This window comes from Malaya genurostris, chromosome 2 (genome assembly GCF_030247185.1).
Source record: "Malaya genurostris strain Urasoe2022 chromosome 2, Malgen_1.1, whole genome shotgun sequence".
NCBI classification, from domain to species: domain Eukaryota; kingdom Metazoa; phylum Arthropoda; class Insecta; order Diptera; family Culicidae; genus Malaya; species Malaya genurostris.
The window spans coordinates 206,990,867-207,013,147 of record NC_080571.1 but is presented as its reverse complement, the minus strand read 5'-3'; the positions used below and the strand labels follow the sequence as shown (position 1 = coordinate 207,013,147).

The 22,281-nt window shown below is 37.6% G+C and overlaps 3 protein-coding genes across 3 annotated transcripts; 1 reads left to right on the top strand and 2 right to left on the bottom strand.

The window, feature by feature from the left end:
• The first annotated feature begins 2,936 nt into the window (after window positions 1–2,936).
• On the top strand, window positions 2,937–4,296 carry LOC131432258 (ATPase inhibitor mai-2, mitochondrial-like). The gene is made up of 3 exons (XM_058598404.1): window positions 2,937–3,134; window positions 3,848–3,983; window positions 4,040–4,296. Exons 1-3 carry the CDS (start codon window positions 3,091–3,093, stop codon window positions 4,172–4,174), a joined length of 315 nt encoding a protein of 104 aa, XP_058454387.1. The 5' UTR covers window positions 2,937–3,090; the 3' UTR covers window positions 4,175–4,296.
• Window positions 4,297–16,577: 12,281 nt separating this feature from the next.
• LOC131429102 (uncharacterized) lies at window positions 16,578–17,422 on the bottom strand. The gene is made up of 2 exons (XM_058593151.1): window positions 17,319–17,422; window positions 16,578–17,252 (listed from the first exon to the last, which is right to left on the bottom strand). Exons 1-2 carry the CDS (start codon window positions 17,364–17,366, stop codon window positions 16,578–16,580), a joined length of 723 nt encoding a protein of 240 aa, XP_058449134.1. The 5' UTR covers window positions 17,367–17,422.
• A 1,632-nt stretch (window positions 17,423–19,054) lies between these two features.
• Window positions 19,055–20,014, bottom strand: LOC131432256 (uncharacterized). The gene is made up of 2 exons (XM_058598402.1): window positions 19,877–20,014; window positions 19,055–19,824 (listed from the first exon to the last, which is right to left on the bottom strand). The coding sequence occupies exons 1-2, from the start codon at window positions 19,958–19,960 to the stop codon at window positions 19,138–19,140; spliced, it is 771 nt and encodes a 256-aa protein (XP_058454385.1). The 5' UTR covers window positions 19,961–20,014; the 3' UTR covers window positions 19,055–19,137.
• Between the last annotated feature and the right edge of the window lie 2,267 nt (window positions 20,015–22,281).

The window sequence follows — 22,281 nt, the reverse complement described above, 5'->3', positions numbered from 1 at the left end:
GGTAAGATTAAATGACACACAGAACGTGTTGGATGATTCCGCAGAACGACGGATTTACACAATAATCACGCGGAAACTCGAAGCGAGTGCACCTATTTTCGTATTACCCTGAAAGACAATCTATCCATTAGAGACAACCGATCTCATTCTAATGGTTTTCGTATATGAGATGACTACTGGAACTGTTACCCTATACTTACGACTCAAGATCCTTGAATCCAGAGCCAGCTCATCTTATATATTTTCAGTATAAATGAAATCACTTTTTCTTTGTATTGGGTCTCTTCGATAGCCTTTTTACTTGGAGAATAGGCAGTCTCTTTACCATGTAGCCTGGCTTGGGGGTCATTGGTTTGCCTATCGCACCTTCGTCCATTGTTTGTCGTGGCAGATGTATCTTGTTGTTACATTTGATTGTTGTTCGTTTTTGATTGAAAAGTGCTAGATTGTTTGGGGCCAGCATAGAAATATTTGTTTGTCGATTTCTCGCAGGGCTTATCCCAATGGGTTGGTTTCAGAAATTTTGGTATTTGGTCAGTTGACCCTCGTATGTGATCAACGTACCAAGTAAGAAGGAATAGGTCTCTCTAACCACATATGTAAAACATGAATACAATTGTGTACATCAGGAAAACAATCTCCATGAATATAACGTAATGCGCCACTTGTTTTAGAATAACGCCCTTATTCTGAATAACGACGTATTGATTTTTCGATCGAATGTGGTTCGATCGAATCATAGCTACCTTTGATTTTGCTAGCGTTACCCAGTAAATCCGAACATCGGACCCCAGTGAAATTTGTAGACCCGTATCGGTCCGATCATCGGCCCGATTATCGGACCGATTGAGCACGATATGGGGCCGATCGTAGCGCTTCGATCGACCCGTCATCGGACAATTCTGCACCATTTGCATCAACCGCGTCGACTTAAGAAAGCTTTATTTTTACATTATGTATCGCTAGAGAAACAGAGCGAAGGAAAATCAAACTAGGCATTTTCGGGCCGCCGTCTCCCCGATTGTGTGTGAAGGAGTGTTAAACGCTGTTTTGTTTTGATCATAGAGGCTTTACCGTTAAGGTCATTCGCCTCTTAGGGCCAGAAAAACTCTTGCCCTATGTTCGGGGTTGGAAATCCAAACCCCGATATATCGCATCTCTCCTGAGTATCAGACATCCGCTCTCTGCTTTAGTACATCTTCACTCTTTTGTTCTACCGATACACTACGTAAGCTCGAAACGCAATCAAAAGCTTTCGTGCACGATGCGTCCGATGCTCGGATTTACTGGGACGCATCGTGCAAGAAAGCTTTTGATTGCGTTTCGAGCTTGCATAGTGTATCGGTAGAACAAAAGAGTTAAGATATACCAAAGCAGAGAGCGGATGTCTGATTACTCAGGTGATGAGATATATCGGGGTTGGATTTCCAACCTCGAACATAGGGTCAGAGTTTTTCTGGCCCTAAGAGGCGAATGACCTAAAGGTTAAAGCCTCTATGATAGAAACAAAAGAATGTTTAACATTCTTTCACACCCTATCGGGAAGATGTCGGCTCGAAAATGCCTTGTTTGATATTCTTTCGCTCTGTTTCTCTAACGATGCATAATGTAAACATAAAGCTTTTTTTTATGTCGACGCGGTTGATGCAAATGGTGCAGAATTGTCCGACGACGGGCCGATTGAAGCGCTACGATCGGCCCTATATCGTGCTCAATCGGTCCGATAATCGGACCGATGATCGGACTTATGCGGGTCTACAAATTTCACTGGGTATGGGGAATACAAAGGAAATACGAGGTAAAAAACGATACGACGTTATTCAGAATAAGGGCGTAAGTTCTGTTCTTCAAAGTACGGGGGAGGATCATGCACGTGCACAATGAATGAGTATGTTGAATTTGACATTGTTATGCTCAGCGCAGTGGTCTTTGTTATTTTCCGCCGCTTCGTGAAAAGAACAATTACGTATATGACGTTATTAGACTTTTTCAACAGCATTTTTCATCCAAATATGAGATAAAATCGTTATTACATTCGCAGTAACTAGAAACTCTAGTTAGCTATTATGTCTTGATCGATATAGTCCCAAATCCGGTACGGTCGTGACGAAGGAAACAAGAATAATAAAGGGCTATGAACGTTTTGGATTCGCGGTTTTTTAATGCATAGGAGACTTTTACAAGCCAATTGTCGTATGATCGAGTCCTGACCGTGAAAGATTTTTAGTGTAAATGGGTTCTGTACCGTATACCGACTTCAAAGATCGACTTCAAAGACTGTTATAACCGAATAATAAAATTTCACAAAAGGAATTTAATACCAATTCTTTGTCTTGTTTGAACGATAGGACTTATACGAAATTAGCAAATGTTTGTTGTGATGACTTCTTCTTGTCATAGGTATTTGATATTAACTACCTACAATATATTATGATTCTCCTATTCTAATGCCCCGTTTACACTTCTGCTGGCTGCCAGCATGCTGGTGTCAGTGTACTGCCCTCTTAGGAAAAAACCGTTCAACGGTGGTCCTTCGTTGGTCTAATACTTTGGATCATTGGACCACAGTTGAACGTTTTTTCCTAAGAGGGCAGTACACTGACACCAGCATGCTGGCAGCCAGCAGAAGTGTGAACGGGGCATAAATAGCTTTTAGCTTCGCTCACCTTAATAGCTTTCATTTGTTTTGTCCAGCAAAAGCTCATTCGTTCGAGTCATTTTCTGTGAGACGGTGGTAAAAATAGTGAATGGTGAGCTTTCACACAAACTTGATGTGAGATTGGGGTGAAGGTGTGCTTATGCGACACTACTACGAACAGAAATCTCAACGTTTTATGTAAACAGCATGCAAAATAATACGCAACCGGCAAGTGCTTTACAACCACCTATGTAGCTTTGAAGTAAATTTCAACTTGCGTATGCGTATGTCCAAAATATTGACCAGTGTGTATACAGTTATCGACTTCAATACATATAGACAGATACATTGTCTGGTCTGGGCGCAGATCCGGAATACTGATTTTCATTATTGTCCTGCTTGTTGAATTTGACCGGCATTTTCATAATTTTGTTGTGTTTTGTTCTGGGAATATGTTGTCTATAAGGAAAGTTACTTCAATTGCACCGGTTATTCGGTAAGTATTACGGCAATAAAGACCCAAAAAAAAATCATTCAAGCTTTACCGAGACAATGATGTGGAAAATTTAGTGGCATGACAGACTGATACAGACATCGTTATCGACAACAAAAGATATATTCAAATTTTGTTTATTGGGAATTTTCGGATTAAAAAAATTAAAAAATTCTCCATTTTCAAATGATCTTATAAGTTTTTGATTACTGATGGCCATTCTAGGCTAAAACAACATAAAAACGCATGATCAGTTCGCTTCAACTAGCTAATGCTATTGGTATGAAGATTGTACGTGTTATATAAGAAGCAATTTAATTATAATACTAAATTTCGGAATGTAACAGGTCTGTTTTTTTTTCAATCGAACCAATTGTTTTTTTCCATCGATCTAATTGTTCTTCATAAATGTTACGTAACATGTCAGATGTTTTTCGTCAACGTGTTTATCTAATGTACCTAGGTACTTATACATTCGATTTTGCCAATGACTTTTAAACTAGTAATAATAGTAAAATTCATGAAAATAATACAAATTAACTCGGATGTTTCGAACATTGTTCTAGAACAATATTTCAAAATCAGGGTTAATAGTAATAACATCAAAACTGCCTTAGATTATGTATTTTCGCATATTTTGGAATATTTTCGCCATAACCTGCATACGAAAAGGTCTTGTGCATTTAAGAGATGAACTATTTCTTATCTCATTTTAGATTCGCTCGTATGTGCACTGGTGAATGGGGTTCCGGAGCTGGCAAGGGAGGAGGTGGCGGTGGCACTATTCGTGATGCTGGAGGTGCTTTCGGCAAAATGGAAGTAGCTCATGAGGAAGAATACTTCTACAAGCAGGTTTGTCTATCAATATTTCATAATTTTGAGTTATGGTATTCTGAGTATTTTTTTAGCGTCAGGAACAGTTACATAAACTGAAGGAAAATCTTATCAAACACGAGGATTTCCATGAAGAATCCATTAAGCATCACGAAGAAGCAATTGCTCGCCATAAGAAAGCCATTGAGGGTTTGAAAAAGAAAAAGTGAAATACAAGCCCGGTTTCATTCTTTAGACTGGTTAGACTGAGTCTATTTTAGTTCAATTCAGAACTTGAATTTTTAGACTGGTTAGATTGATGAATGAAGTAAAACATCGTTGTAATATTCTATATTCTTACATTCGTTTTCTTCTAGAAAGAAAATGCCTTAAGTTTTTTTTTTAATTCTCGCGAAATACATTGAAACAAAACAGAGGCGCAATACCTCGTTGATACAATTTCCACCAACATTAAATTTATACCTAGAATATATTTTGTTTACTGATCGCTATTCATTGTAGCTGAATGCCATTTTCCCACAACAAAAGGGCCTAACTGCAGATTGACAGTTTCTCTGGTAACTTTTTCTTCGCGATTTATCGAATTGATTGTATATTCGACGCCTTACTCTTCGCAAAAAAATCAAGTTAAAACCACAAGCTTTCGATTTATATTGGAAACTTTCAAGAAATTGCAGTAATGGCTAAATAAAAGTAAATAAAAAAGAAAGTAAACAGAGATGCTCTCTTAAGCTGCCCTTACACGAGACAATATTATTGTCAATACAAGAAGTATTGACAATACTTTTGATCGTGTAATGGAAACTTCATTGGATTGACGAAAATATTGTCATAAAATCAAAACTGCTTATCAATCCGACAATACTTTCTCTCCAGAGAGGAAACAGTTAAATATGTACAATGAACTCTCCTCTCAATGTTTCAATGTTCAGTTGCCATATTTGAAGCTTCAAACGCCTGATTTGTTCGAAAATTGCAGACTCAAGTTACCAAGCCAATTGGATTGACGGTATTGACAATACTTTGGATTGACAATAATATTGTTACGTGTAAGGGCCGCTTTATGCAGTTAGATCCTCGAGTCATGGGACTCGAATGTTTTTTCTTTAGGACAGGACCTAAGACAAGACAAGACAGCTCACGTTGCAGGCTTGGCTCCGTGTTTGGGAGCCCATTTGACGTGTTTGGTGTTGTACTGTTTTCGTTACCACAGGGTTATTCTTATCAAATTTCGCAGTGTTTGCAGCAAGATTAGTGAAAAATGTCTAAAGCAAATTTAAACTCAAAATATCTGAATCTGGTAATAACTGCTTGTTGGAATTGAACGCAATGAAAAACGTTATCAGGTAGTACGGTCATTTCCATTTCAATTTTTCTTTGCAAATTAGTTTCTGTTATATACTACAAGATACCAATAAGTTATAGGTGCTTTAATTGGTTCCAGATTTTTTCGGTTATTGTAGGTACTCTATATAGATATTTATAAAATCTCCAAATTTTGGATAACTCAATACCACACAAAATACGACGGATTTTTTGTTAACATAACAAGTTTTATTATTTGAATAATGGATTGTGAATAACATGCAATAATGGTTAAAAGAAATTCGCTGCACTGCCAATGTCACTACACTGATGTCGTTTTCGCTTGATACCAAACCTAACCCAGTTTCCACCCTAACTGCTGTCAAACCGTTTGTTTGAAGCTAGTTTCGAACCTAGTTTTAACGTTGTTGAACTGAAAATCGAGTCAGTTTCGAACCTGGTTGTTATATCAGGTTTGCTCAAACCGCCGTTGCTAAGCGCGAAAACAACACAGTTTCGTGAAAAGTGTTTGTTTGATGAAACTACCCTGGGTCAGTTTCAGTGTTCTCAAGCGAAAACGACATGACAAAAATTTTCTGGTTCTCCAAGTTACTTTTCTGATGAATAGTAAATTTTACAAAATTTTTCTTCGATTAAACAAAACAATATTTGAAAATACTTTTGGGACTGTAATGTCCGGTTAGTTTGGACCTTTTCTAATGTTCATCGAGAATTCTCGGTGGATTTTTCATTAGGGCCTATAAGCAAGTGACAGTTTCTCTTCAATCACTTTCTCTTTCGATTATTGTGATGTGATTAAAAAGATTTTCTTTGATTTCACTACTCTGTTTGAATGTCAAAAGTTTCGGGTATCATTTTATGCAAAGAGTTGAGTGATAAACGTGGAAACCGCTTGGTAATTAATAGAAGAGAAAGTAAACAAAGGGAAACTGGCACTTGCTTATACACCCTAATGAAAAATCAACCGAGAATTGTTAGGTCCTGTCCTAGTGCGCACCCATACTTGACTACTACCAGACCCTGTCAGCTGTTCAGTTCAGTAACGCCATCGCACGACATCACACTCAACATATCATGTCAATTATATGGAGGCGCAGTGCTACTACAGGGTGATTTTTTAAGAGCTTGAGAACTTTTTTAAACAATGAAACGCATAAAATTTGCAAAATCTCATCGGTTCTTTATTTTAAACGTTAGATTGGTACATGACATTTACTTTTTGAAGATAATTTCATTTAAATGTTGACCGCGGCTGTGTCTTAGGTGGTCCATTCGGAAAGTCCAATTTTGGGCAACTTTTTCGAGCATTTCGGCCGGAATAGCCCGAATTTCTTCGGAAATGTTGTCTTCCAAAGCTGGAATAGTTACTGGCTTATTTCTGTAGACTTTAGACTTGACGTAGCCCCACAAAAAATAGTCTAAAGGCGTCAAATCGCATGATCTTGGTGGCCAACTTACCGGTCCATTTCTTGAGATGAATTGTTCTCCGAAGTTTTCCCTCAAAATGGCCATAGAATCGCGAGCTGTGTGGCATGTAGCGCCATCTTGTTGAAACCACATGTCAACCAAGTTCAGTTCTTCCATTTTTGGCAACAAAAAGTTTGGTAGCATCGAACGATAGCGATCGCCATTCACTGTAACGTTGCGTCCAACAGCATCTTTGAAAAAATACGGTCCAATGATTCCACCAGCGTACAAACCACACCAAACAGTGCATTTTTCGGGATGCATGGGCAGTTCTTGAACGGCTTCTGGTTGCTCTTCACTCCAAATGCGGCAATTTTGCTTATTTACGTAGCCATTCAACCAGAATTATGTAGACCATAAATAGGGCGTAAAGCGCGAAACACATTTCGAACCGAACACTGATTTTGGTAATAAAATTCAATGATTTGCAAGCGTTGCTCGTTAGTAAGTCTATTCATGATGAAATGTCAGAGCATACTGAGCAAATAATAATGCATGAAAATCATAACCTCAAAAAATCTGAGCAAATACTAATGCATGAAAATCCTAACCTCAAAAAAATCACCTTTTATTTTGGCGCGCACGCATTTGACATATCTCTCCCCTACTTCTATGTACGAGATTCGATGGGGACTCGCCTGATTGCGCCATGTTCGAAAAAAGGATGTTGCCAAGGATTTGTTCGCGAAATGTGAGAGCTGTATATCTAGTTAATATGATGTCTTTGCTACTACCATTGGATCAGAGATGCCATTTGTACAGATTTATCTGTATTATACAGATTTTTACATGCGCATACAGATTTCATACAGAATACAGAGTTAGTACAGATTTCCTAAATTCAATACAGATTCAGCTAAATTCAATACAGATTGAGCTTTCTTTGGTAGTAGTGATGAGATAAGATTTTTGTAATCAATGGACGAATCACAAATTGATCTAAAAATCTTCAAACGGTGTTGGTAGTTTAAGTTGATCTCTGAGATCCCACATCAACTTACCAAGTCAACATTTTGAAAGTATATGAAATTGAAATTATGTTTTGTTAGTTCCGATTGTTGATAAAAGTTTGAAAACATTTAATTTCGTCGTTGTAGAGTGATATGAATATTGAGCGCTCATTTAATTTCTTATTATAAAACTGTAAATTTTGGAATAACAAATTTTCATTGTAAAATTTCGCTACAAATGAATACAGATAAATAAAGATTTTTCATTCTGGGTAATACAGAATTGCTATGAAAATATCTCTGCATTGGATCTATGGTCCAATGTGTTATGTTTATATCACTATTGTTAGTTCACATTAAGAGTGTATGCGATGATACCCACATTATCGAAATGACGGAATGAGCAATGAATTCTTACTCGACTCCCACTTAGAAAAAAACGTTCAACGGTGGTCCTTCATTGGTCCAATATGTTGAATCATTGGTCCAATGAAAGTCCAATCAATCGTTCAACGGGAGGCCACCACGGGTCCTTCGTTTGCCGATTTTGAAACAGACCGTTGAACCGAATGCCATTTTTTTCGTTCAACAAACCCGGCAGACAGAGGTCCATTGTTGAGCCATTTTTAACATGAGGAGTTGGAGCCCCGTTGGACTAGTTTTACTGCAGAATTTCTGAAGTTTTTTCCACTTATTTGTTTAAACTAACAATACATACCTGCACAATACTTCTACTTCACGTAGAATAACAACAAATTTTCTTTCTATGTAAAGGTAACACTTCATTTTCACACTATTTTTGCAAGAGAAAAAACAACAACAAACCGTTCCAGCAAATTGAACGAATATTTCGTGCAATATGTCGTTCAACAAGCGCTCAAAAATCAACAAAATTGAACGGCCTGCTGAGAGGGCTGCATGATTTTTTAATGCTCGATCGGTTCAGTGCTAGAATTTTCGCTTGAGTTGGCTGCTCGATCAACCTGATTGACAGTGACATTATAAATGTCATTGAATATTCGCTCATTTTATGAATGTGTTAGTGTGAAACAGAGATGCCAGATCTGCAGATTAGTCTGTAAATCTGCAGATTTCGGGTATAGTGTTGCAGACATTTGTTGTTGTGCAGACTTTTGAAAATCGAGTTTTTCGCAGACTTTCATCCAAATTTACAGACTTTTGAAATTGCCGCGACCTTTTTTTTTGCGCGCCAAATCAGTTTTGCGTGTCATACTTAATAGAGAAATTACTGCCTGCAAGGCATGCTTGCTGACTGCAGATTTTTTTTTTTCACATTTACAGACTTTTGAAACCCTTTCTGCAGATATTTGAAATTTTTACCTGGCATCTCTGGTGTGAAATTTAAGCGACTTAAGCCATTTCACTACACTCCAGCTAGAGGAATGGATGATGCTGACTAAGGTAGGCCGTTTTGTTAATTTCCAGTGTATTTCAATAGTTTATGTTGGGATTCTAAGAAGAACTGGTTATTTACTAGTTCTGTATATCCGAAAAACATGAAGATTTAAATTTGTATATTCAGTTATATAATGTTTTCGTTTAAAAATAAAGTGAAAATCAGCATGAAAACGTGCAAAATCAGGAAAGAAGAAGAAGAAGACGAATTGACAATTCAGTCCGCACACGCTTAGAAAAAGTTACTCAAAGTTTGAGTACTAGTTACTCATTTTCAAATGATACATGGAAACGTCAAAAATTGAGTAGTTATCATCAATGATATTGAGTAACTCCTACTCTAAATTTGAGTTTAACGCAATAGCTCGTTTTTTTGTTACTATTCGCAAGATCAGTCTAAAGGTTGTAATAACCATTTGTAGCAACAGGTTGTATATTTTGTTAGTGAGATCGCGTATTTCGAGGGTGAGCCGCTCAACACAAACGATGTTGTGTCTGCAAAAACCGGAATGATAAACTCCGTGTTGTGCTTTAGAATGAAACCGAATATGGTCAAATGTCATTTATGAGGAATAAGTGTATGATTGGTGCCTGAGCATAACTGACATGTATGTTAATTTGCGATTAACACACTACTCCAAGCAACCACCACTTGATATAGTATTGAGTTCAATTAGTTAATATTTTAACACAATACACTCAGTAAAGGAGATTTTTTTTGCAAATATGGTATATGTGAAATAAAATTTCACTCAAAATTTGAGTGATAGTTACTCTATTTTTGGTACATGTACAAATAAAGTATTACTCAGTAAATGAGTAGATTTTACCCAAATACCGTTTCCAGTGGAAGAACTCAAATTTGAGTAACTTCGGAGTTACTCTAAATTAGAGTTGTTCCACTTTTTCTGTAGATGAGTGAGATCTTACTCATTTTTGAGTAACTATTTTTAAGCGTGCATCTTCTCACTCAATTCCGAATGATTTCCGAATCAACCGGTTGTAGGCGAACCGGTTCATTCGGAATCGGTTGTTGCACTGGAGTTGGAATTGATTCGGAATCCATTATGATTTCCACATGAAATTCCGAATGAAAATTTTTCGCCGATTCGGAATTGATTCGGAATTCATTCGGATCTGATAATGTGGGTATATGCTCGCACGAAAAGAGCGTACTCGAATTTAGGAAACGGTTCAGGTCGTTCAGTTTGAAGTCAGTCGTGAATGTTAGCGGAAGCATAGCTCTTCCATGTATATTATCTTTAAAGTGATTCAGTTATAAGTGGAAACCAATGTACAGATTTAAGAATATACTTTATTAACGTTACAAGAGTGTGTTGTATAATTTTCTAACTTGAGGCAATCCTTGCTGTTGTGATATATATCAAGTGGCGACGAGGACAATAGAAAGCTCAAACGGAAATTGTAATTTCCAGTGTGAGCCGCGGTAGGTAATTTAATAGAGTTTCCTTGGGGTATAACGCTAGAGGAAACTTGAGACAGAAAGTGTTGTAGTCGCTGTGTTCAGCGGATGCCACTATTGTGTTGATCAACAAAAAAAAATAGATAAAACAAAAAAAAAACTTGCGATAGTCGTATTACAAAAGCCCTTTATAAACCGCGTGGTTTTAACGCCATTTGTTTTTTCTTTTTCAGCATTGTGGATCTCATTGCTCAGAACATATAAGTTGTGTGAGGAGAGGGAGAAAGAGTTACGGAAACTCACGTTTGGAGCTACGCATGTGAATAGGATATAAGAGAAATACAGGAATATAATAAACGGGCCGAGCTTTTGATCTACTTCTTCGAAGCTTTTTACAGAATTAATATTGGTGAGAGAAGCGAAATTTGCGGTGAGATCCAACGGTAAACGTGAGTAGTATTGCATCATTGTTATCCTTCATTTTTTTTTCTTTTCTACGTACCATATCATTATGGCTGCACCAGGCATGATTGGTACTATCGACCACTTTCATGTGGGGAAATCTTTCAGTAATTATATAGAACGTTTTTAAATACTATGCGGTCTCAATAAGGTAGTTGACGATACCAAGAATCTTGGTTTATATCCCTGAGTGGAGTTTTTGATGAAATTAAACTTCTTTTCCCCAATCAGGATGTTAGCACTCTAGCATATGACGATATAATAAAAAAATTAAAATCGCGGTTTGACAAAACGGAGCCTGCTCTGATGCATCGTTATAAGTTTTATAATCGTTCGCAAGGGCATAGTGAAACAGCAGAAAACTTTGTACTTGCTGTTAAATTGTTGGCTGAAAACTGCAATTTTAAGGAATTTAAAGAAGAAGCCATAAGAGATAAGCTAATTATCGGGCTGCGAGATAAAATTCTACAGCATAAATTGTTAATGGAAGATGATGTTAAATTAGATGCGGTAGAGCGGATGATCATAAACGACGAATTGGCGGGGCAACGAGCTAAAGTGATTAGCGAGCACAGTGATGGTGAACCGATTTTATCTATAAAGCATAGGTTAGGCAGGAAGCAGGATTCCTTTATTAGGAATTACACGGATTTTAATGGGGACTACAATAATCGTTCAAATCGAAGACGCGATCAAGAACATAGATATCGATCGAGAAGTCGAAGTTGGGAACGAAAGGATTTAGATCATAGGCGTAATTCGTGGAATCCACATAGTAATGCAATATGTAATTATTGTAAACGCAAAGGGCATATTAGGAAAAACTGTCGTCAAATGAATAAAAATACCGTGAAGTTTGTCGATGAAGCCGAGACCAAAAGCTCGACCGCTTTAGACAAATTTGACCGTTTAAAACTTCGTGATTCTAGTGTAGAGTCGGATATTAGTTGTATGAAGATATCCAGTGTGAACAGAATCAATGAACCATGCCTGATCAAGGTTTTAGTGCAGGGTCATCACTTGACTATGGAGGTAGATACTGGTTCAGCAGTTACGGTGATAAGCGAATATTTAAAGAAGGAAATTTTCAGTTCTTTGCCTGTCCTAAGATGCCACAAAAAATTAGCGGTTGTGAATGGAGCTAAGTTAGCCATTATCGGTCAATTGCGAGTAAGCGTTAGCTTGAATGGTACTGATAGTGAGGGAGACATAATTATTCTGAAAAGTGATAAAGATTTCGTCCCTTTGTTGGGGAGAGACTGGTTAGAAACTTTTTGCCCTAGTTGGAAGGATCAATTTGTAACACTTAATGCTATTAAAAGCTCTGGTTTGGATGATTTAGAACGGGATAAAACAATAAGTATGATAAAAAACAATTATTCAAAAGTTTTCAATAAAGATTTTTCTGAACCAATAATAGGATATGAAGCGGATTTAGTTTTTAAACCGGAGCAGCCAATTTTCAAGCGGGCATATCAAATTCCATATAAAGTAAAAGATAAATTTTTAGAACATTTGGAATTATTGGAGAAGCAGGACGTTATCACTCCTGTAAATGCCAGTGAATGGGCATCTCCGGTGATTGCGGTCTTAAAGAAAGATCAGGAGATAAGAATGGTAATTGACTGCAAGGTGTCTCTGAATAAAATTCTTATACCTAACACTTATCCTCTTCCACTTTCTCAAGACATATTTGCCTCTTTAGCAGATTGCAAATAATTTTGCTCTTTAGACTTGGCAGGTGCTTATACTCAACTGAAACTTTCAAGACGTTCTAGAAAGTATGTGATAATAAATACAATTAAAGGATTGTACACATACAACCGCTTGCCTCAAGGAGCTTCATCAAGTGCTGCTGTGTTTCAGCAAGTCATGGACCAAGTTCTTAGAGGTTTGGATAGGGTGTGTTGTTACCTGGACGATGTCCTAATAGCGGGAAGGACATATAAAGAGTGTTTGAATAAACTGATACAAGTGCTTGAGCGTCTTGCCAGTGCCAATATTCGCGTAAATCTTAAGAAATGTAAATTCTTTGTACAATCGTTACAGTATTTAGGACATTTAATCACTAGCGACGGTTTGTTACCTTCTCCTGAAAAATTATCAACTATTAGCAAAGCAAAAACTCCGACAAATGTTACAGAACTGAAAGCATATCTTGGTTTAATAAATTTCTATAATAAATTTGTTCCAAATTTGTCTGCTAAATTAAGGTATTTATATGGACTGTTAAAAAAAGACGTGCGTTTTGTATGGAGCAAAGAATGTGATGATGCTTTTAAGTATAGCAAAGAAAGTTTGTTGAGGGCAGATTTATTAGAATTTTATAACCCTACAAAACCCTTGATTGTAGTAACAGATGCATCCTCGTACGGGTTAGGAGGAGTTTTAGCTCATAAGATCAATGATTTTGAAAAACCTATTTGTTTCACTTCGTTTTCTTTGAGTAGTGCACAAAAAAAGTATCCAATATTACATTTGGAGGCTTTGGCACTTGTTTGCGTGATAAAAAAATTTCACAAATTCCTGTTCGGGCAAAAATTTAAAGTTTTCACCGATCATAAGCCGTTGATCGGAATTTTCGGAAAGGAGGGAAAAAATTCTGTTTTCGTTACCCGATTGCAGCGTTATGTTATGGAGCTTTCGATTTACGAATTTGAAATTGAATACCGTCCCGCATCAAAAATGGGTAACGCAGACTTTTGCAGTCGTTTCCCTCTGGAACAGCGAGTCCCTAAAAGCATTGACGAAGAAATTATAAATAGCCTGAACTATACAAATCAATTGCCTTTAGACTGTGCCTTAGTGTCCAAAGAAACGCAAAACGATGAGCTTTTGAAGGAAATAATTAAATTTGTAATGTATGGTTGGCCGGGAACTGTTCCAAAGAAATTTCTAAATTACTATGCGCAGAAGGAAAAACTAATGCTAATGGATAATATTTTGCTGTTGGAAAATAGAGTTATAGTCCCCGCAAGTCTAAGAAGTAGCGTTCTTGGATTGCTACACACTAATCATGGGGGGATGGTGAAGATGAAAAAGCTTGCCAGGAAAATTGTGTTTTGGCCACATATGAATAGCAATATTGAAAACTTTGTGAAGAGTTGTAGTTCTTGCGCCCAAATGGAAATAGTGCCGAAAAGAACAGAACATACTAATTCATGGATACCAACTACACGCCCTTTCAGCCGCTTGCATGCTGATTTTTTCCATTTTGACAGAAATACGTTTCTGTTGATAATTGATAGTCACTCCAAATGGTTGGAAGTTGAGTTGATGTGTTTTGGTACTACAGCAAAGCAAATTAATAAAAAATTTGCCTCTATGTTTGCTCGTTTTGGTTTACCAGACATTGTAGTGACAGATGGTGGTCCTCCTTTCAACTCCAAAGATTTTGCAGGGTTTCTTGAAAGGCAGGGAATCAAACCATTAAAGAGTCCACCATATAACCCTGCCAGTAACGGCCAGGCAGAACGAATGGTGCGAGTAGTAAAAGAAGTTTTTAAAAAGTATCTTTTGGATAATCGGACGAAATGTTTAGCGATAGAAGATCTATTAGAATTATTCCTGATTAATCATAGAAATGGTTGTTACGGGTTTGAAGGAAAGCCACCTTCGGAACAAATTTTTAGCTACAAACCAAAAATGCTTCTAGATTTAATCAATCCAACAAAAACTTACAAAGCTTATTTAAAAAAAATTCCAGATAAGAAAGAGAATGTCCACTATGAAACGATTAAACCTGTTAGCAGTCTTGATCAATTAGTGGCAGGGGATAAGTTGTATTATAAGAATAATTACAAAGATAGTTTACCTAGATGGTTGGAGGCTTCCTTAATAAAAAAAGTTTCAAACAATATTTTTCAGATCTCTTTGGGCCACCATAGGTTAATGGCGCACAGAAACCAATTGAAAACGATGCATGTTTTGAAGCAACAGTCCAAGGTAATAGTTACCAGTGGAGCACGGGATGGTAGGCGCAGTTCTACCGATTCAGAAGACGATTTCAAAGGATTTCCGGATAGCTCTCAGTCTGATGAACAGGAGAGTCGACCAAGGAAAAGGTGCTATGAACAATTAACAAGGAGTCCTATCCAGACACGTTCTAGAGATCTTCAGGATTTTCGAAGCAGCTCACCGAAAAGATTGAAATTACCCGTTGATATATCAGAAGATTGATTACATCATACTATGGAATTTATACTTGGCTCTCGAATTGCCATTTCAAATTTATACACATGATTAGATTGTTGAATTCTTATGGAATTATCAAAAAAAGGAAGAATTATTATGTTTATATCACTATTGTTAGTTCACATTAAGAGTGTATGCGATGATATATGCTCGCACGAAAAGAGCGTACTCGAATTTAGGAAACGGTTCAGGTCGTTCAGTTTGAAGTCAGTCGTGAATGTTAGCGGAAGCATAGCTCTTCCATGTATATTATCTTTAAAGTGATTCAGTTATAAGTGGAAACCAATGTACAGATTTAAGAATATACTTTATTAACGTTACAAGAGTGTGTTGTATAATTTTCTAACTTGAGGCAATCCTTGCTGTTGTGATATATATCACAATGAACGTCCAATCAATCGTTCAACGGGAGGCCAACACGGGACCTTCGTTTGCCGATTTTGAAACAGACCGTTGAACCGAATGCCATTTTTTCGTTCAACAAACCCGGCAGACAGAGGTTCATTGTTGAGCCATTTTTAATATAAGGAGTTGGAGCCCCGTTGAACTAGTTTTACTGGACAATTTACGAAGTTTTTTCCACTTATTTTTTTAAACTAACACTACATATCTGTACAATACTTCTGTTTTACGTAGAATAACAACAAATCTTCTTTTTATATGAAGGTGACACCTGATTTTCACAACGTTCCAGCAAACTGAACGAATATTTCGTGCAGTATGTTGTTCAACAAGCGCTCAACGACCAACAAAATAGATCCGCCTGCTGAGAGGGATCTTATTGTTTAGATGTGCATTTTAGAAAAATGTAGCATGATTTCCACTAAATATCAACATTTTTTACACTCATTTTATGATTTATATTTTCATGTGTTCTACAAGTATAGTGATAGTTAAAATGCTTTTCTTATTCAGGTCAATTTGCGTACAAGCTTTACGTAGCCGATTGAGCCATGTTTTTGTTAAATAAAATAATTTTTATATTGGATCTCGTTATCACCCTTTTTCTAGGGGGAGAGGAGCTTTCACATTGTGTTCCTTGTCATTCCTGTGAAAGAAAACCACCGATAACTGTCAAAGATGAATTTGATTCATCAACAGTTCATTTGTGTCGTCATCGTTCAAAATCTAATATACGAATTGCTACTTGGTGATCGCTACCAAAAAACCGTTAAATTTTTTTCATACACGCTACATAGAAGTGTGTTATCCGTGGTAATACTTCAAGAAGACGTCTATGTTGCCGTTGTATAGGTAATTCACCTACATTTATAGTGAAACTACAATACAATTCGATTGATCGAATAGATTCAGGTATGGAAGGCAAATGGATGTAAAAGAACCCAAGAAAAATAGACTGAACAATCAAGAAATTTATTCTGTCAACGGTAATTTATGGCGACAAATTACATTCAACTGACGTTTCGTAATTTCGAAAATTAGTTGTAGTAGGTTTTTGTTATTAATTAGGGATTGTGTGTATAAACTTTTCACCATACCTAATCGATTTCCAAACTTGTTTACAATACTATCTAATGTGCTAACAAGTTCACCGTAAGATTGTTCAAGTTTTGCTATTAAATTTTGTGAAATTGATTTAGGATCTATCACTATATTTCCAAGATGAAAAGCATCTAGAAGTTTTCCACGGGCATATTTTAATTCATGGCTATACAATTCTCCATATACAGCATTTGATTCTGTGCCCAGTTTGTAGTCGGTTTCGTCTATGCAATTAGTGAAGAAGATTCCAGCCATGTACATGTTGTGCTCAACAATGGTCCTTAAGTAGTTTAAGCAAACTAGGTCACCTGTGTTCTTGTCGACATCATTGAGCAATTCATCCTCACCTTCCACGGCTTGATGCACGTAGTCGTGCTTTATTGAGGTCATATTTCGGTACAAATCGGATATGAGTTCTGATGCATCCAATTTGGCCTCGTGAAGTTTCAGCAGGACCTCGTCACGATGTAATTTATCATATGGTTCTACGTTGCGTAAATCATCAATCACTTCCAGTGTACTCGGACGGCGTTGCGCCATTCGAATCTTTGGAAAAAAAATCATATTCGCTTATAGATTCATAAATATTTTAAATCAGCTTCTACTACTCACCGTTATAATGGTCAATAATGACAACACCGAGATTAAATTGTAGGCCATTCTACCTGATTATTTGCAGAGCACAATGCTGTTGCACCAATCGCACTTTGAAGTGGAATGATAAAGACATGTTGCCGTCATAAATTTTATACTGGCATTTTATTACAGTTCCGAATTCGTTTTATCAGAAATGCCCAATGTTTTGTGATTATAATGGCTTACATACTATAGAGGCGAATAATTCACGAGATTGAAAACTGATTTGTATTTAGATCTTTGAAGTTCTACTGCATGGAATGAGAAGTTCCGAGCCTAACAAAGAAAAAGCCGTTTTTTATCGCGTATAATCTCTATATATAGCGTTTCACTTGATCCATCGGTCCTCCAACATTTTGATGAAATCATTTGTCAAGGTCTTCAAAATAGGTTTCCGTTTCTGTAATGACCTCAGCATTCGACGAAAATTTCTTTCCCTGGATAAACCTTTTCAGATTTGGAAAAAGATAATAGTCGTTGGGGGCCAGGTCTGGAGAATACGGGGGATGGTGAAAGAATCCGTACCGCATATCATTCAATATCACCGTTGCTTTAATGCATGAATGCGCTGGTGCGTCTTTTTCTATAGCTTGATGAAAACTAAAACTCGTCGAACACGATCAGCTACACTAGTGGTAAGAGCCCGTGACTTTTCATTCCATGTAGTACAGTTAGAAATTAACAATTGAGAAAATCATTTTTTTTGTCTTCAAATGAGTTATGCCATTTCGATGATAACTATCTTACTAACCGAGGCCGTCCTGTCATATACCATTCGAATCATTTCGTCGAGATAGCAAAATGTCTGTACATCTGTGTGTGTGTGTGTGGTTTTTTTTATCCTTAGATGGAATAGAGTACATTTTTTTCTATCATACACCTAGAACGATCACGATGTTTATTTGAAATAACCTTTTTTTCATATTTCGATCGCTTTTATAACTACAAGATGCGATGACATTACATTACATTACATAATCATAATCATCATAATCCTCTTTATTTTTAGATAATTCTACTTTGTCACCGCAAATGATTTTCTGAAAAAGAAGAACAGTTTTCCACATGTAACTATATAACAAAAATTTCACAAACATAACATAACATGTACCGTTCGATACTTTGTAATTCATTAAATTTCACATTACTGCCCTTGGCATCTTAGAGCTAAGGCAGTGTCTTATTAAATATATCGTTGATTAAAAAAATATCTAGATTGATCATAAGATATCGGTTTTTTTTCTCGAACCGAAAAGTATGTAACTTCCTCACATGTTTTATTGTATATTTATTGTGTATCAATAGTTCAGAAAATCGGGTTAGTTTGAAAAGCGTTTAAAACAAACTACTCATTCCAGAAACCGTAGAATTGCTTATTTCTTTAATCTTTAGTAATTTCTTACTGTTATTGGTGATTTGATGTTCATCAAATTAGCCAGGTTGCCAAAGCAAATAACAAAAAGATCGTGCAGTGGCCAGGGCTTCAGTTTGACGGATTTTCTCTTCGCGCGTCTCTAATTATAACGCTATAGCGGCTCTTACACGGGAATTATTTTTGTCATTTTTAATGAGGACTTAATGTTGGAAAATTTTCCATGGTGGGGAGGGGAGCTAAAAACTCCAAACACCCCTCCCCCAAACCTGCGCACGGGCCTGGCAGGACGGAATCAGTATAACGATATAAGCAAACTAACAAAAAAACAAGAAAAAAATTGAATTTATTTTATTTATTAAAGTTCTTACTTTTCGGAACAATATTTCAACACCAACAATCGAGAACTTTTGTGCTCTATGTTCAGATTAGTCTTCCCTTGCATATTTGAACAATTTGCGATTTAATGTTGTCAAACGCAGCCTTGAGAATGTTGTCGTTATCCATTGAACAGGCTCGAAAACTTTTTCCAAGCGCGCCAAGGTTTGCGCTGAATTTATTGATGGCTAAATTAAGCTCCGCGGTAATTAAAGGGATAAGAGTTTCTAAATATTGTTGTTGTTCTTTGATTTTCGGAATCGTTTCATCCGGACGAAGAATTATGTTGGTCCTATTCATCGTACCGAGAGCATTCCACTGCGCTATTTCAGTATCCTGCTGCATATCGTCAATTACCTGAACAATTTCTACCTTAATTTGTTCGTCTACGTCCAATGCGCAATTGGTGAAGTGCACACCTGCTACATTCATATCGTAACCGACCAAAATCCGTGTGAAGTTGATACATTTGTAGTTGACGTTGATCGTCGGATAAATCGTTTGGCTGTTGATTTGGTAGACCATTTCTTCTTCGGCCCAAAGAGATTGCTGTAGAAACAGTTCCTTAATTTGCAGTACATCTTCGTAAAATTCAATCAATGAATTGGTGGCTCTTAGTTTTGCGTTGGTCGTTTCTTTGATGACATAATCGCGAAAATTATCGTAGCTCTCCTGGGCATCTTTGAGTCTTTCGATTGCATTTATTGTTTCTTGCCGATCGGCTAAAATGGCCTTATCGAAAATTTTAATCAGGTGCTACGAAATATAAACAGAAGATACTCACATGAAAGATTATTACAAAAAATATTGTTTTCAGAACGAATGTCATACTTTTGAAAACCTGTGGTTCACAGAACTCCACTTTCATAAATGATTATCAACGATTGATGATGTGGTTGGTTTTGTAGCGTGACGAGCTTGCCAGTAGTAAAAATCGAAAGACTTTTAATTGCTCTAATTGCTTCAAATTGGATCATCGACGAAAGTAACCGGATATCTGTGGGATGGATGTAGATAGCTGTTGGTCAGTATTTGGCCTTGTATTTCGATATAATAAATGTTATTTCAGTAATTTTACTAGGCTGATTTGCGTCAGCTGTATATGATCGGTTATCTTGTTAGACGGAAGAAAACAAAGTCTTCGTGATAATCGATAAGACTGTGCTACTAAGGAAGGGTAAGGAAAGTTAGTCTAATACTCGTTATTTCTAGACACCGAGGGTGTCATTCACGATTATCACGTAAGATGAATTGTATTAAAATGGAAGGAAGGGAGGAGATCCGGATATGTTTTGGTAAACAATATGAGTAATTAAACTGTTGAGTAATTACGGTGTACGAAACGGTTAATCCCCGAAGTTCATAAAATTTCACAGAGATCTGTTATTATTTTTCACATTTGTATCAAGAACACGTCTCCACATCACTCGGTCCATGGTTGCTTGTCGAAGGCACGGATGCTTCGGAGATCACCCTCTACTTGATCAATCCACCTTGCTCGCTGTGCTCATCTTCTTCTTGTACCAGTCAGATTAGATTTAAGAACCATTTTCACTGGGCTGTCGTCCGACATCCTTATGACATGCCCAGCTCATCGTAGACGTCCGATTGTAGCAAGGAGTCGTACGATGGGTGACTCTCCTAGCAGCTGTTGTAATTCGTGCGTTGTGATTCATGCGCCGTCTCCACGTTCCGTCTTCCATCTGCACCCCGCCAGAGATGGTCCTCAGCATATTTTTTTTCGAAAACACTTAGTGCGCGTTGGTCCTCTGCCAACATAGTCTCGTGGCCATAGACAACAACCGGTCTAATGAGCGATGGTCAATTTCGTGGGGCGGCGTTCTTTTACGATCGAAGGGTTTTCTGAGTCCAACGTACGCACGTTTTCCTGCCAAAATACACCTCTAAATTTCTCTGCTGGTATGATTATCTGCGGTCATCAATGAGCCCAAATACACGAACTCGTCAACCACCTCGATATCGTCACCGTCTAATATTCATGGTGAGAGCCTCTTTCTTTCATGTATTTTGTTTTTGACGCATTTATGACCAGTCCGATACGCCTAGCTTCAGCTTTCAGTTCGATGTATGTTTCCATCATCTTCTCAAGGTTACGTGTACGGACTTTCGGAAGATCGTGCCACTCGTGTCGATCCTCGCTCATCGAATCATACCTTCCAAAGCAATATTGAACAAGATACAAGAGAGCCCATCACCTTGCCGTAGCCCTTTCAGAGATTCGAAGGGACTCGAGAGCATCCCAGACACTCGGACGTATCACATCACTCTAGCCATCGTTGCTTAGACCAATCGCGTCAGTTTATCCGGAAAACCGCATTCGTGCATGATCTGACATAGCTGTTCTCGATCAATTATATCGTATGCCGTTTTGAAGGTGATGCGTGGTTACGTTGTATTCACGACACTTCTGGAGTACTTGTCTTATAGCGAATATGTGATCCGTAGTGGCGCGGGCTCCAATAAATCCCGTTTGGTACGCCTCTACGAAATCCTTAGCTATTGGTGATAGACGACGGCAAAGGATTTGGAAGAGTACCATGTAGGCAGCGTTCAGCAATGTGATTGCGCGGTAGTTGCAACAATCTAGCCTATCACCCTTTTTGTAGATGGAGCATACCACTCCTTCCATTCATTGCTGCTGTGTAATCTCCTCCTCCCAAATCTTGGAAATCATCCAGTGCAGCGCTCTAACAAGTGCCTCTCATCCATGTTTAAGTAGCTCGCCTGGTAACTGGTCATTGCCCGCGGCTTTGTTGTTGCTCAGCTTGCCGATCTCCTCACTTATCTCCGAAAGGTCAGGTATTGGGAATCTGTCGTCGGCTGAGCGTGCACCTAGATTGATTCCTGTGTCGTTCTCTGCATCTTGTGCTTCGCCATTCAGATGTTCGTCATAGCCCTGCTTCCACCTGTTGATCACCTCACGTTTGTTGCCACTGGTGCCACTCTGCACATTACGTTCTGTGGCGTGTAGCCTCTACGTGAACGGTCCACTTTCTCATAGAACTTACGTGTGTCATTTGCATCCATCGCTTCGCGATCTTGGTCTTCTTGGTGGCGCTTTTTCTTCCGGAAAACCGAGTTAGTTAGTTGTTTATTTTAGCCCGGTTTATGTTTGTTTTTATTTTATTTAATTGTATTATTTGCCAGATATTTAACTATTGAATCACT